The sequence below is a fragment of the Acanthaster planci genome, linkage group LG16, assembly GCF_054643075.1.
Source record: "Acanthaster planci isolate LZ-2023a linkage group LG16, COTS_SCS, whole genome shotgun sequence".
NCBI classification, from domain to species: Eukaryota; Metazoa; Echinodermata; class Asteroidea; order Valvatida; family Acanthasteridae; genus Acanthaster; species Acanthaster planci.
In genome coordinates this window covers 12,130,032-12,146,179 of record NC_141792.1, presented here as the reverse complement: position 1 = coordinate 12,146,179, position 16,148 = coordinate 12,130,032, and the positions used below count along the sequence as shown (strand labels likewise).

The 16,148-nt window shown below is 41.4% G+C and overlaps 1 protein-coding gene across 5 annotated transcripts; it reads left to right on the top strand.

Annotated features, from left to right (window-relative positions):
* The first annotated feature begins 1,628 nt into the window (after window positions 1–1,628).
* On the top strand, window positions 1,629–16,138 carry morn1 (MORN repeat containing 1). Of its 5 annotated transcripts, none has more exons than XR_015427967.1 (14): window positions 1,629–1,766; window positions 3,533–3,604; window positions 4,114–4,320; window positions 4,515–4,605; window positions 4,943–5,030; window positions 5,585–5,681; window positions 5,940–6,168; window positions 6,668–6,828; window positions 7,303–7,440; window positions 7,685–7,815; window positions 9,061–9,217; window positions 10,945–11,098; window positions 12,081–12,134; window positions 14,279–14,360. XR_015427967.1 is itself a non-coding variant. In XM_022234397.2 (14 exons), the coding sequence occupies exons 1-14, from the start codon at window positions 1,700–1,702 to the stop codon at window positions 14,812–14,814; spliced, it is 1,758 nt and encodes a 585-aa protein (XP_022090089.2). In that variant the 5' UTR covers window positions 1,629–1,699; the 3' UTR covers window positions 14,815–16,138. The 5 variants fall into 5 exon arrangements, 3 of the variants coding, with proteins under 3 accessions (XP_022090089.2, XP_022090091.2, XP_022090090.2); XM_022234397.2 differs by lacking the exon at window positions 9,061–9,217 and adding an exon at window positions 14,648–16,138 and having other exon boundaries at window positions 14,279–14,380; XR_002598165.2 differs by lacking the exon at window positions 12,081–12,134 and having other exon boundaries at window positions 14,279–14,380.
* Window positions 16,139–16,148: the final 10 nt, after the last annotated feature.

The window sequence follows — 16,148 nt, the reverse complement described above, 5'->3', positions numbered from 1 at the left end:
TGGGGGAGGGACATAAACCGCATGTCTTACATGCAGACAGGGCATTTTCCCTTGCCAGGTTTATTTTCCTTGAGGTGACCCACCGCTTCCGGTATACAACCCCTCACCCCAGCGCCGGCACTATACATCTCAGCAGTATGCCTATTTTTACATGGAACTGGCTCAAATTTTACGTCAAGTTTGCAGTACAAATTTCTAAGAATCAGACAAACACAAACTGCTCCCCCCCAAAAAAAATCCCCTGCCACGTGCTTCACCCATCCTAAGGAAATTGCAGGAAGCTCACGGTTGTTGCATCATTATGATGTCAAAATGCAAGCGATGATGATCGAAGTCCCGTCACATGATTTTTATTTGAGAAAATAGAACTCTTGTGTACTATTGTGATGTAATCTTAACCTTCCAAAGTGTGAAATATTCTATATAAAATGGGAAGGAGGTTTGTATATAGACACATCAGGTAAATTCACTGCATCTCATTTTTTTTACGACGTTTTTGCAAGGAGGAATGTCTTTCCATGTATTTTGGGGTCATACCTACCCATAATATTTGAGCTCGATAGCAGCTCGATTATGACCATGGCGGGAATGATGAAACCCAGACTCAGCATGGAGGCCTCAGCTACCTGTGACGCCGTGATACGGCGGCAGATTGGTCATATTAATTATTTTGCCCTTGTCAGCAACAGATGTACACAGTCATCTTCAACACCGCTAGGAACCGGTCCCGGATGTTGTAATCACCGATACTGCGAGCTAAATATAGTACATGACCTGCTGGACAATCCGTGTCCGACAGAACTAGTTCAAGCCAGCCACACTAAAGCATGGAGAGCCTTTTCCTACCTCCAATAAGCACACTTCATACACTACTAGGCACTACTATGTCGAAACCATTTGTCCAAAATGAAAGTTGCCTTTCTTTCCTTGTGGGTGATGTAAAGACTAACAAAGAATGAGTGCATTTCTTGTGGCTTTGCTCGGTTTGTGGTCAACATGCTTGCTAAGGTGCTTTGTAGGCCTAGAAGTTTTGGTTGGAGCATGAAGTACACGGTGGAATGAGCTTTCCCAAATCAGTTCGAATGTCATCCATGTGTTGGGATTAATACTTCCTGGATTGTTTAATTCCATATTCATGTTAGCCTCCAATCAGACTTTTTGACACCCCATGCTCTGAGGGAAAAAAACAGCATTTGAAAAAAAAAAACTGGAAATGGGAATGCCAGGTGCGGATATGTCGAAGCCTCGTGATTAAAAGTTTCATGTTTTCAAAGAAAAGGAGGAATCCCCCGAATTACTACAGAAGGCACATTAATTAGAAAAACATGAATCAAACATTTTATATACGCCCTAATTCATTTTAGTTAGCCTACACAAGCTACATTTAAAGTTCATCTGGGCAACTAATCAGAGAAAACGAAGCTTAGCACGGTGCTTGAGCTAGACATTTTCAGTAAGCGATCCTGCTTTCCCTCAAACCAAAACCGATTTGCCAAAGGAACTTATGTTCAGCGAGAAGTAATTTCCACCCTTCTTAATAAACTTGCCCCCGCCCCCTTTCGTACATCCCTAGCCCTTCCGTTGTCAAGGACTAAGGGCCCGACCTGTATGTCAAAGTGATTTGTATTCGCTTATTTTTGCCACTCCGACCACTCAGAACCGGCGTTACAAAACGCGTCGGTGCTGCTTGTGTAGTAAAATGGCGTCGAAAACTGTGTCGAAAGGGCAGCGATACATCGGCGAAACCAAACAGCAGCTTAGGGATGGTGCGTATGATTGTCAGTGTTACAGAATGCATTTGTATTAATGATGATAGGAATAGTTCCATATACAGACGCCAGTAAGTGACTTATTAGCCGTCAGAAAGCCAAAAACTTGTCCAGAAAAGTTCAACGTAGGAGGGAAATAACAAAGTCGTTTAGCCTAGGCAAGGCCCTAGTCAGAAAACACAGTGTCAAGTGGTGTCCATACGTACGTAGGCCTCTGTCCATAGTTTTATTTCTCCATGGTTATATCATGACTTTTTAAATTATTTTTGAAACGTGAAAAGATCTGTATTAAATTTTGACCGTGGACCGGTTGAAACATCAACAATGACACTGATTGATTGTCAACAACGTCATCGATGATGAACTTCATGGCCATTCTCTTGCGCGTACGTAGTCGTAGGTCTAGCCTGGTCAATATGGGCATGTAGGGCCCATCACTGATAGGTCCCGTGGTCAACTTTGGCATGACTCTCCTTTTGTCTAAGAAAACTTTGTTTCATTGAATTTTGTGGACTACAGGGGAAAAGTTCCATCACGTCCATTATTTTCATAGACCCTAGGTTAGAGAAGCTCATAAATTTTCAGCCATGATATTTTTGCTTTCATTTGGAAGTGATCTTGGTTTGGGAAGATGTCATAAGAAATATTTTGACATAAGGTTGGATTCCATCGGACTCTGGAAAGCAAAGAAAGTTTGGGGATGTATTTTGCGCATGTGTAATGCAGAGAAAACTGTGATTAGGTTTGTAGGCCAAAATGAGTGTATTTTGACTGAAAAGCTTAAAATTCATATTTTCATAAAATCTTTGTTCTCATTGATGCCATATTTTGATGAATTAAATGCTGGCTTCACTTGAAATTTCAAAAATTTTGAAATTGGAAATGAAATAGAGGAGCTAGAGCGTGCAGAAAAAGACAACTTAATCACAATTTCCTGTTTAATAAAATGAGTTTCCAAATGAACAGCGCCCTCACTCATTTATGCATGTCCCTACCTTCAGACAACAGAAATTTTCCCTTGAAATGTGTTAACAGCCATCGGAAAGTGTCTCCCAAAGTGAAATTTAGCTGAGAAAATTCAGAAGCATTTAGGCTAGGCCTACTTAACTTAGAAAAATACGAGTCTTTTTCGGACAAGTCTAGGTTTGTTCACAGGGGCATCAAGTGTTGTCCGTAGCACTCTTTCCGACTACGGTATAAAGACCCAATTTCCTTGCTCCATCCTGCTTCACCTACATCATGGCCGTGACTACAGTAGGTCAAACTCACCAACTAACTTTAGGAGTACAAAACTGAGACTGAGTGGGAATAATTTCAAATTTAACCAGCATGAAAATAAAGGGCTTTTGCTGAACAAACAACAGCAAAACACCATCCTTATATAATCAAAAGAACAAGGTTCATGACACTTCAGGCTATTAAAATGTTATAGGGCCTAGATATTGTACTTTTAACGTAAGTCAGCTGTACGCTCTAAAATATTAAGAAATTAGTACATCTTTTCTCACTTTTTAACAAATATCAGAAAACACACTTACGCCTATCATGTTTATGTTCTACAAATTAACTCTTAATTCCCTAGAAAATACCACTAAATTCTGGAGGAAGATTTAACTAGAATTATAGCAATGTTCTTAAAATGTTATTGAAACCTCTTATGCAACAGATTTCAGCACAAAGAAGCTGGCGAGAGTACTAGTAAACAAGGGTTAAGTTTTCATGATTACAAGTTGATTTGAAATGCTTTGCATTGATTTACACAGGCTATGGGATCTATAAATACTCCAACAGCTTCTTCCGCTATGAAGGTGACTGGAAAGAAGGAAAGAAACATGGTAGGTTCCCCCTCAAAAAGCCTACTTTCTGGATTCAGTTTATTCACTTTCTGGCTCTTTTGCTGTCATCCGAGTGAGCAAAGAACTGTTGCAAAACTTAAAGTAAATTTGACCTTAGTGAGGATTTATTTAGAGGCAACTCCCTGTGCTCCAAGTCAAAGTGGTGTGGACTAGATATTGTATGAAATATCGCCCCGTTGCCCATGCATATGGGCACTCTTAATGAGGTCAAGCTCTTGAAAACAGTCTTTGAATGGACTTGGATTTGAAGTGATTGTTATTACACAGAAAAGCATTACAAAAGTAGGCTGATCAGTGAAGCTCTGCTTATAAGGCACATTGGCAACATCAGGTCCCTGTAGAAAGACCAAAACTGGCCCACTAGCTGTTTGGAATTGATTGTTTCAGGTCACTTAAAGCAGTTTGTAGTTTAAATGCTTTCATGTCAGACCTTTGCCAAATTGGTAGAAATGTCGTTGTTTCACTGGCCTCTTGATCTCATTGTTCAGGGCACGGGAAACTCATCATGGGCGATGGTAGCTATTACGAGGGAGAGTTCATCCACGGAGAGATAGAGGGTCATGGCTTCAGGAAGTGGGCATCGGGGGTCACCTACTCTGGCCAGTTCGCGGATGGAGAGATGAATGGCCACGGGGTGATGACATATGCCGACAACAGCGTCTATGAGGGTGAATTCTTGAACAATAAGCGAGAAGGTAAAAGTGCCCGAATAAGGTCCGTTCCATGCGACTGCATATAAAAACACAGAAATATGCCCAGTGTAAAAAGAATTTGCTTAGCAAGAACAGGTTACTGGCTGTAATGTCATGTGGTACATTTTGCTTATACGTGGTTCCCGGCTGATGCTTTGTATATAAAATCTGCTTGATCAATTCTGCTGGATTCCCAGGTCGTGGCATTCTAAAACAGTCCGACGGTGCTGTGTACGAAGGCTCTTTCCACAATGACAAGAAACATGGCGAAGGCTCACAGCGTTATAAGTAAGTCAAACAAAATGCCGTCAGTAAACTTTATGAATGTGCCTCCCACTTTAGTCGTTAGCCCCACCCTCCCCTCCGTCTCAGTGCAGATCTCTATGCACGGCAGTACTGAAAGCAAGGCCAATTCGGCAGTGGTATATAAGGGCCATTTGACAAAAACTCTTTCTTTCGAAATCAAGTGAAGCTCTTGAGACAAATCCTGTGAAGCGTATGCTCAGCTCAGACATGGGAAAATTTCACAAAAAATTAGTCATTCCTCTTTTCCGATTTCGTTCTGTTTTTAAGGGCCAGTAAAAGTGATTTTGGTGATGGGGATTTTTCTTTTGTATTTCTACAGTAACGGCGATGTGTACATCGGTGATTGGATCAAAGGGATGAGGCAAGGCAGTGGGGAACTCCGGTGCTTAGACGCCACAATTTATGATGTAAGATGCTTGCAAAGGTCTCCAACAGATGGGCCATGCTGGAAACAGGCTCTTTTAGAGCTGTGGATATTTGCAGATGCAAAGACCAAGACCTACATGTAACTTTGATGCCAGTTACATATCTGGCTGTATTTTTATCATTGATCTCAGGGCAGAAGTCAATTCTGGAGCCCCCAAACTCACCAGGGAGCTTAGCTGACAAAAAAGCTTTTGATGGGTCTTCCTTATAGCTGTCCCAGTTTCGGGTACCACTCAGTCACTAACCAACAGTCTCTTCACCAGTACACCAGTATTTGTGTCAAACGAAGGAATTGCTGATCGCAAATTGTAGAATAGTCTTTATGAATCCACACTTATGTGATTCTGTTCTTAATTCTCCAATCATACGGTGAAGGATAGACCCTCTCTGTACATCCCTGCTTACAAAATACTTAACCCTAACACTCCTCAGTCCTCCAACAGGTGAAGAATTGAGGAGTGTTAGGGTTAATGGAAGTGATACCGGAGTCATTAATGCCCTGTTCACACTCCTTTCCCCCGTCTGGTATCAACAGGGTCAGTGGCGTAATGACCTTTACAATGGAGAAGGCACCATGCTCCACAGCTCAGGGATGACATACGAAGGCATGTGGATCAACGGCAGACCGGCAGGTAAATGCTGCCTTGTGTCGTACGAGCAAATCATCAGGAAATAAAATTGTAGTCTCTTAAATAAGTTCGTCATTGAAACACCAACCAAAATAGCCTGATTTATAACCTTACTGACTTAACTGCGCAAAACTTTAAGCTGTGTAATGGCTAGTGGACAAAATGATTTCGGGCAGCGATGTGACTTAACAGCTCACGATATGTCCCCACCTTCTCAAGTCCTCAAAGATAATAGTACAGTTTCGCCCTGCCTTCCCAAAGGTGAGGCAGCGAAGATCGTCATCATGACCGACCCTGAGCTGGATATGTACCAGGGCACCTCTTTCGGCATCGAGGTGGAGGTGCAGTCAGAGAGCGGGGAGACGGTCAGGCAGGAAAATGGACGCCTGCTGCAGATCACCGCTGGGTTCCGCCACTACACACCCAGCCAGACCTCACCCCTCTTCGACCTCATCGAAGACATGGAAGAGAAGCCAGTACCAACACCGTAGTAAGCACAAACAATTTACCGCTAACCTTATTCTCCTCAGTCAACGACTAAAAAACGCTTTCACTACTATCTGTCCAGCTCTGCAGACACCTACATTTTCCATTCAAAATCACACCTACAGACTCTGACTGACAGATTTTTATGGCCAAGTCTGAATTGATTGGCTACGGCTTGAAATTACACACAACTCTATAAGAAGTGGCTGCAGTCACTACCATAGTTTTGTGTGTAATTTCACGCCTCGGCCAAGTAGTTTGGATGGGGCCTAAGTACCCCAGGCCGGATTTCAAAGAGCTGCTTGGCAGAAAAACATTGCTTACCAAATTAACGCACCCAGCAATGATAAACTGGGGAACCAGTCTCAGAGGTTTACAAAGCTTGCCATTTTTGCTAAGCAAATATATCCTACGCTCAGCAAAGATTTATTGCTTAACAACTTCATGTGCACTGCACTGACCACTGGAACAGAGTTCATTGTTATTTTTCCCTTTATATGCAGTGGGTACGATGTCGTTGCCTACCCTCTGACTGAGTACAGCTACATCGAGGAGAAGTATTGTCTAGACGGCTACGTGCCTAAGCCGTCTACGGCGCTGACTGAAGGTACAACTGTCGAAGCGTCCATTCCCGAAGAACCAGAGCATGTTCCCCAGATTGAAGGTAAACGTAGCAGCTTGGGCTTCATGTGCTACAGAAAGCAGCTGTTTGTAGCCCAAATCTTGGCTGACTCTCAGTGCCAGGCTTCCGATTCTAAGCGTTGCAAAACCAAAAATATTACTTTGAAGTAGATGGTTAGATCAGCAGTGGTGTATTTGGTAGATGTATACACCCGCTATATAAATATAAACTTTAAGTTGGGAGAAGTTATCTCAGCTCACAATTGTGCCTCTATCCACATTTTTTCAAATGAAATGAATTGACTTTCAATGAATGAGGTAACATGGTTGAAATATCAAAAGCGAAATTACAAAATCGTCTCTGTCCAGTAATACCATTGCAGAGTTTTTTAATGTCATCAATTTACCACGTTCAATCCTATCCAATTGACCATTCCGTTTAAAGTTTTTTAAAAAATACTGCAAGACTTACATCTTGTTATTCACAATCAAATTTCTTTTAAAATCCACTCCGTAGTCATCCACCCGGCCAGCGAAGCCGCCGACGAGACGGCCAAACCAGATTCCAGCAAAACAGACGAGGGTGCAGTGACGGATGTCACGGGCACTGAGCCCACACCCCAGTCTGGCAGCGAGGCAGCAGAATCAGTGCCTGGTAAAGGAGTCTAGCATTTACAAACAAATAACGTTCAGCTCTGACCTTCTAACTCGACATTACTTACATGTAGGGCAGACCATGAAATTTGTGCTTTTTGAAATTCAGTATGGTGCTCCTAAAACATGCAATACCTGTTGAGGTGTGGTGTATGGTGCTTAATTATCCTGAGAAAGCAGCATGGGAGATGCCTAAGTTTGAATGCTTCACTGGTTTCCTTTTTCTTCTGGATGCGTTACCATAGCAACTGCAGCCGATGGCTCCGTAGTGACCGAGCAACAGTTAACGGGCACAGCAGATCTGGCAGAGGAGACGTCACCGGTACCTCCCCCCATCAGCGACCAGAAAACAGAGAACGGACGGACCAGCTTCAAGGTAGCTCAGTCTGTGTGTCTGTCAGGCTGTCTGTCTGCATGTTGATTTTATTTTGCTCACCTTGAGAGCATCCCCAGCTCCCCCCTCCCCTTTGAATAATTGTTACACCGCCACTGACAGTTTTCCATCAGATCTGCATGGACATACTATGATAATGGACAGTGTATGAGTGAATTGTGGCTAACTCTTATCCATATATTAATACTGAAAGGCCATCCTACGAAAGCTAACACTAATTCAACTAGTTTGATATTTTTTCCTCCTGTCCCATGCACTTTACACACAGAGTGTCACTTCAGAACTAGATACAGTGAATCCTCGTTAATAAAAGGTCATTCAGACTTGGCAAATTACCTTGCCATAACAGGAACCTTGTATTATCAGGAAAGAAACCATTGAAAAACAAAAGATTGGGACCTAAAAAAAGAGGAATCTGGTATTTACAGTGTTCTTGTTAACGAGGTTTGGCTGTACCTAAATGAATCAAAGTTCAGTAAAACACTAAAGTAAACCTCCTGCTTTCCTCAGTGTGTACCATCAACGAGTACTTCTTCAACTTTACAGCCTTTATTCCTTCCATACATCAGTTAGGGCCAACAAGTCCTAACCTACAGAATATCACAAGTGAGCTGGACTAGGTATTCTGTCACCAAGATGTTTTGCTTTAATAGTCAGCCCGAAAGAATCCACTTGTATGTTCAGACTACTTCCTTGTAAACCACTAGCTATCTTAACCCAGAGAACGTCGTTACATAAACCTTCATTAACAAGTACTTTTGGTGACTCTGACACATTCCATTGTACTTCATTAACAAGTGACATGCCGGCATGCCACCATTGAAACTGTGGTAAAGTTGTGTTCTGAACCTTGCCAGATTATGTACAAACCTCTGTCATAAGTTCCAAGTACTCAACTATATGTATGTGTATTGACTAGCACTTCTTCTTCAACTAGTAGAATTAGTTTATCCTAATGTTCCACCGTCAGAACTTTCAAACTCTCTTGATCATTCTAGACATGTTTTACTAATTCCCTGTAGCCAACGGGTCAGCAAGTCGCTGGGTCCAATTTCAGAGAGCTACTGAGAAGAGAAAATGACTCAACCAATTTTGTTGCAATTTTTAGCCGATTACCAGTCTCCAGTAACACAGTCTCCATAGCACTTTGGCCGGTAACCCGTCTCCTTTACTTAGCAGCTCTCCGAAATTGGTGCCAGTACTAACTAGCACTTTTTCAACCTGTAGGATCTCATCCTCCCCGGCGTCTCCTCATCTTCCTTTCCCTACGCTATTTCCCCGGTGAAGGAGGACTCCGACCTAAGCTTGTCGGGTGACCAGCGGTCACGGAGCGGCACCAAAACCAAACTCAAAACCAGTGGCAAGGGAAATAAACGAGCGGAAGGTTTGATTGCGGCCAACCCTGGTTATGGTTTATGCCCTAAACCAAGTTAAATGCAGTAACCTGGTTTGATACAGCCAAGGATTAAAGGACTAAAGGTTATGGTGCACCTGCAAAAATTCATAGTATGCAAAACCAATTTGAATGAAATTGGCCGTTCTGAACATTTGCTTCAACAAGTTATATTACGTAGACTAGTCATATTGCTGGTTGTGATTTACCCCAAATGGATAATGACAGACAGAAAACTGCACCGTAAGATTTGGTCCTGGTTTTCAAACAAGTGTGGCAGTTGCATTTGAAAATCAAGTTTTTGCCTTGTGCTGTAGCTACAGTTGCCTAGTGTTCTGCCAGAGCTATGTTAACAATTGGCAGGTCTCAGAGAGAGAGAAAAAAAATTGTTCACCGCGCTTGCAATAAGCACAGTTTAGCCGCTCACAGCACTCGTGAAATTTTCAGTTTTTTTTGTGGCTCAATTAAGCTGCCTCTTTAACCTGTTCTTTCCTTTGTAGTTTGCCTCTCCTTCATCCTAGTTGGATTCACCTCAGGAACATTTTAGATGATCACTTCAGTGCTCTGTTCCTCTCGTTTGGCATCCTAGTTTGTTTTTGGCAGTGTTTCTTCATATCTGTTCATAGTATTCAGGCTGATTCTCCAGCAAGTAACTTTTTAACCACAAATACAAAGTACATGTATGACCACTTTGTTTAAGGTTTACTACTCTTGACTTGGGTAGTGTTTGCCAACATTTGCAAAGGATGTTTGAAAGTTTGGCGTTACTGTTTATTTTTATATTTGTTTTCCACTGAAAACGTTTACCTGTTTGTGCATTTTAAATGTTTACAGGTTTTGGCTGTCACGTGAAAGTGGTGTCATAGAAGGGGGTGGGGATGTGATGGACGGGGGGCGGGGCAGTGAGCATCTCAAATTCTGATCTGCTAAACACAGAAAAATATTTGCTTAGCAGGATCATGCTACCAGCCAATAATCCATACAATATGTATTGTTTCTGATTGCTTACCAGTGAATATTTCACTTTTTGTTAATTTGTTGAGCAGTGGGCCATGTCTGAATTACCTGGCTATGGCTTGAAATCATGCATGAGTCTATGGTGGTGGCAGCAGCCAGTAACCATGGAGTTGTGTGTACTTTCAAGCCGCAGCCAACTGGTTCAGATACGGCCGTAATATCTGCTGAGCAGCTGAGTCCTGCCATTGGGCTCAATGGGAATTCCAATTGGAAAGCTCCAAAAGGAAAGGACAGTAAGAAGTTTTGGGCCCCTCCCATATTCCACCTGCCACCTAATTCACTTTCAACTGTTGAATGGTAAGCATGTTGAACCTTACGAAGCCTTGCATGTGACGAGACTAACAACACATCAGCCCGAGGACTTACGTACTGAATTGACCAAGAAAACTAGCCAGAGCTTTAGTCTTGTAGGTTGACAATTTTGATAATGTTAGCAGTGCTAAACTATACCAGATGCTGCCCTGCCCGAGACTCCACCCATCCCCACCCGGCAATGAACCCGCTGACTTTTGAGCCTAGTATTGGTGCTCCGTTAATTATTGCAAATCACCGTCTGAGCTGACGACTCCTCTCTCCCCTAATCCACCGTTGTTCCACTTTTTTTTATCCCACGTTTTGTGTTGTGCCCATCCAATCTTGTCGACCCAACCCGGGCCGCACCCATTTCCCCATCCCCTACCCTCCTTTGTATCCTCCGATAGGGTTTGGTGCTACCAGGGGCACCGGTTGGCTATCGTCCGTTCAATGTGCTCGATATCATGCTGGAAGAGGAAGCCCGCACCAAGGCTCGTAATTCCAAAACGGCGGGGTTGGCTCAGCAGTTACGACTGGGAGCTAAACTGGGGAAGACCGTAGGTAATGTACAAACGGAGAAAAAAAAACCCAAAATGAAAACACCCAGAGCCATTCACTTCTAATTCAGACTCTAAAACATCCCCAAATCTCAGCAGAAGTTGTGATTGAGACACTGCCTTAAACCTCATTTCAAAGAAAATGCTCATGTTGCAAGATTTCCCAATGTGGTTATTGATGTGAAAATCAGACCTCTGGATTAGAAGTCATGAACTTTGGAATCCATGGGGACCAAGGTTCCGTGTCTTGTCTGAGCTTAGACAAACTTGAAGAAGGAGATCAAGAACAATTTTTTTTACGGGAAAAGAAAACATTTCAAAAGGCCTACTTCCCAAGGGGACAGTTATTTATTTCCCTGTTAACTTCGAAACTTTTTTTGGGTTAAATTGTTACTGGTAGGCTTGCAGTGCTATAAAATTTAAAATGACCTTACAAAACGTAGTGTCTTGTACCCATGACTAATAAGCCTTTTGCGAGTGACCTTTGAATAAAATCTGGTACTCTGAGTTCTTTAAATTCACCTGAACATAACAATTTGAATTCTCCATACTGAAACCACTGTTGCTATACCTCGCGATTCAGGGCAAGCTTTTGCTTAGTTACATGAGAGATGCCTTGCAACAATCCACTGTGCTCAATGGATAAGAAAGGCACAAAGGAACCAGTCCATTCAGAGAGGGTGGTCGCTATGCAAAAGCTTGCCCTGAATCACGAGGTATAGCAACAGCATCTTTAGTCTGGGCAATTAAAATAGGTATTTTTGTGTGCAATCAAATAACTCAGTGTACCAGATTTTATTCAAATTTAACTCACAAAAGGCTAGTTTTAACCTGTTTGAAACTCACAGATGTTGGTGATTCTACTTGTTTTCACAAAACTCATATGGAATTTCAAACTCTTTGATGACTTAAGAGCTTTCCAGGGAAGTTCAATTCCTCACAGGAACGTAATCTATTTTCCCCTCATTTTGAATTCGAATCCGTAGCCAGTGCCCAACCTGTTTCTACGGCGACCTTACTGCCAGAATTGATACCAACTGGTACAAATTCTTGAAATGCACAATTTGCTTGCTCACCCGCTACAAGAAAAAAAATTCTTTTGCATCCAAATTTTAAGCTTAAAAGTTAAAAGCATTTTTTCATTCAGTGTAAAGCCTTAATTCCTGCATGAAAAAAAAAATAAAAATGCCATAAAGGAACTAGAAGCTCACAGTGAATTTGTCAAATATTTTTACTTTTTTATTCAATACGGCCATTTCACAATAGTGCATCACCAAGAGTTTGCAAGGCGTTGGCCTGTCAAAATGCGTGAAATTTGTCAACCCAATGTGCATTTGGAAAGGGTCGACAAATTTCACGCATTATGATGGGTCAACGCATTGCTAACTCTTGGTGGAGCACTATTGTGAATCGCCAGTATTATAACCATTCTTTTACCTTTTATTTCTCGCATTTTATGCTTGTTTCCATGCTTTGAAGGAATCTGTGTTTGCAGTTCAACTTTGAGTGTAACTTCTCACTGATTTTATAGTCTGCGTTTCAAATCCATTGCTGAAAAATTTCATTCCTTAGATAAAGGACTCCTTATTTAACTAACTGTCTTTTCAGGTCCAGGGATCAGATTGGGCAAAAATCTCTACATCCCAAAAGAGCAAAAACCTTAAAATAGAGACAGCAAAATATTTCAAGTGAAGCACACGCCAAAAATTGCCCCCATTACTAATCTAAGTTTAGAAAACTTTGCCAGAATGGCTCTCCTCATGGTTCAACCACACTTGAGGTTTAGAATACAACATGTTGGTTTGATGCGTCACGTTAACTGGGCCTGCTGGTCTTGCCTTGACGACTTTGAAGTCCTCGAAATTGCTTCTTCATTGATATTCCACTTCCACCTGGACTTGACACCAGCTTCCAGGTTTCTGATCATTCCTTGACTGAATCAGAGAGCGAATAATATTTACAGATACAAAAGACAAGTAGAAAATGTAATGAAAACACCGTGGGAGGTCACATTTTACTTAAGTGCACGTTCAGAACCACATCCTTCTTCATTCATTGCACGTCTAAAGTCTAAAGCTCGCTTGCTGTGCATGTTGTGACATTAGTTTCTTGTGGTGTTACTTCGTAGTTTGTCGATGGATGTGATGTGTTTGCGCAACGTTTGCAGCTTGCGTGTTTCGCCTGTTTGGATTTCAACAATTTTTTTCTGAATGAGTTGTAGTTGCTCATTGAATCTCATTTGTTTTATTTTATCCTATTTGATTTTCTTGTTTTGCATGCTTCCTTTAAACTGCTTGATTTCGTTGCTATTGGTTACTGGTAAGAATTATTATAAAGTCAGCATGTGAAAATTTATGCACTTTGGTCTAACTATGTGTAGCGTATACACTTTTTAAGAGTTGACAATCATTAAAAATTGACAAATAAGACCAGAAAACCAGAGGAGTATCAAAAAAAGAAAACCGAAGTTCAGTGAAGTAAAGAGAGACTAAAAGACACAAGAAGATTTTAGAGCAACCGTCATTGGTGAGGTGTTATGAACGACAATATCTTTGAGCTACAAATTCCACCATAGCTGGGGCTATAGGGAGTGTACTGTCAACCAATGTGCATTGGTCTGTTCGGTTGCCTGATTTCCATTCACGGCCCCCATTTTAAATGGGCCTAATTTTGTACTTCAGGCAGTGGTGAATGTCTTTCTTTAATGCCTGAAAATTGGGGGGGGGGCAAGATTAAGGGGTAGGGGATGAATAGGGCATTGCTTGTAAATTTATCAGGGGTGTGAGAATTCAGCTTTTTAGCTGATTTCAGCTTTTTTGTTTAGGTGCTGACCCAGGATTTCAGCTTTCTTGTACACCTGGTCTATAGGAACCTTTTACATTTCAGCTTTTTGCTTACTGTTCTCAGCTTTAATTTCAAGTGGCCACTCACACCGCTGATTTATTCCTATTTCAAAGAGTGTTAGGAGAGATGCAATCTTATCTTCTATTTCCCATCTGAAAAAAACTTCAGGGAAACTGATCTTATTTGCAAGTTGATGAAATGATGGATAAAGGATCTTAATCTTAAGCAGGATTAATCTCTGACAGTCCTCGGTCCTCCTACAGGTGAAGGATTGAAGGCTGTTAGGGATAAGGACATTTTTTTTAAATACACTTTTTCTATCGCAAATCTCAATCCACAGACGACATGCCGATAGATGCCACTATGTTGGAGAAACGAGATCCCAAAGCTTACAAGATCAAGAGAGAGAAGATGTACGGTGATGAACGATTTGCAAGACCAGGTAAGAAATGTGGGGCTCTGATAGTGGTTTGGATGGGCATTTGTTTTTGAGTAAACTCTTAATCTGCCAGTTTTAGTGGCTTGGATATCTTTTGAGAGTTTTTATGCATACTAGTGCATTTAGTTTGTATGGGAATTTCAGGGCAGACATTTCCGAACTTCATTAAACGTTTCGAATGTTGCCTAAGAGTTGTTTTGAAGTCGAAGATTTACATGCTGTTGACATTTTGTATACAACTTTTTCAAATGCCCTCTTCTTTTCTAACAGCCGAGTATGTGATCATGGTGAATGATGTCACCGAGCCTCCATTCATGGGCAAGCGTCTACCCACCACGTACTGCCTTGTCAGAATACAACACCCGAAGAAATCTAAAAAGGTCAAGACCCCTTCCAAGGGATCAAAGCCGAGCTCAAGGGGATCAACGCATGATTGATGCTGACCAATCACGCTCCCAGAGCTGGTATCACATGACTTGTGCTACGTCCAATCAGGATCTGAATTTTGGTCCCAGGGTACATATCATGTAATTGGCATCACCCAATCAGCATTCAGTGCTGTGGGTTGGGTTCTTGTCATGGTTTCTCTCTGGCTTCTGATCGCTTATACTGGAATAGTCACAGGACTGCTACTGTCCAATCAGACATCCTCACGTGGCTAATTTTTCAATCAGAGCCAAGCAATTGTTTTGTGAATCCTTTCTGATCAAATGCCAAGAGTACAAGAGTTCCCTCTAATCCGTCCAATCCAAGCAAAGCAAGCACATCTGAGACATAATTTCTGACCATATAATGATCATGTGATTGACATTCTCCAATCAAAATTGGAGTATCAAAAGATGTGAGGAGGAGGGAATATCTAATGCTTCATTCCGTCCAGTCAGAGCGTAGCTTCAAGTTCAAATGTTTACTACTTTGAACTTAGTGGTGTTCAGTCTCAATTTTATTCCATCCAATCAGATTAAGAGGTGATGGTCAAAATTTTCATCGTCTCATTATTTCTACTTCAATGCGCGCGTCAACTTCTTTTGCAACTGCTTTGAAATAAAAAGCTCATTTTCCAGAATGATGTGCTGTAATAGTTGGCATCTTTGACACTTGTCTGTGGTTTCACGGTTCTAAACTTGTACAAGTCTTATTGTATTTTAGTGCAATTTATAGACGGTTAGGTGTGGTATAACGGAAAGTGTATTGATAATTTGAATACACATTACAAGAAAGAACTACATTCATAAAGGTGAGCAATATATGCATTTTACTTATCTGGAAAATGATGCATTTATTGTATAGAGCTGTTCATTTGACTTTTTTTGAGGAAATGTTGGATGCCTTGCGTGCTGAAAGTATGTGAGCAAGGAATTTGAGGAGATACATGTGATGTATGGAAAATTTTTTGTCAGCAAAACCTAGAGGCCACGATAGTCCCGAATTAAGTTGTTATTGAGTCGAAGTGATTGAAGTTCAAGTTAAGAAGAAAGATTTTAAGCTAGAATGTAAATATGTAAAAGTCAGAGTGGATGAGGATATATTTTATTTCAAGAAGGGAAATTCCACGTGCCTGTTAGGGGGAGTGATTTACACCTGTTTGCTTGTTTGTTTATTGGGTTGGGCTGTTCCTTCCTGGAACTATTTGGATATGCATTTACAGCATACAGTATTATGCAATCGGCTAGATATTGAGTTACATCATATTGTAAATGTAATTGTATATGTATGTTGAATGCACTCATTAAATTTCCAGTAAAAATGTGCAGTCATGTATTCGGTATAA

Bases quoted from the DNA above. Each gene is read 5' to 3' on its own strand.
- morn1 (XM_022234397.2), top strand. From the start codon at position 1,700: ATGGCGTCGAAAACTGTGTCGAAAGGGCAGCGATACATCGGCGAAACC. The intron at 1,767-3,532 runs GTGCGTATGATT...TGATTTACACAG, and splicing joins CAAACAGCAGCTTAGGGATG to GCTATGGGATCTATAAATAC. The intron at 6,829-7,302 runs GTAAACGTAGCA...TCCACTCCGTAG, and splicing joins GCATGTTCCCCAGATTGAAG to TCATCCACCCGGCCAGCGAA.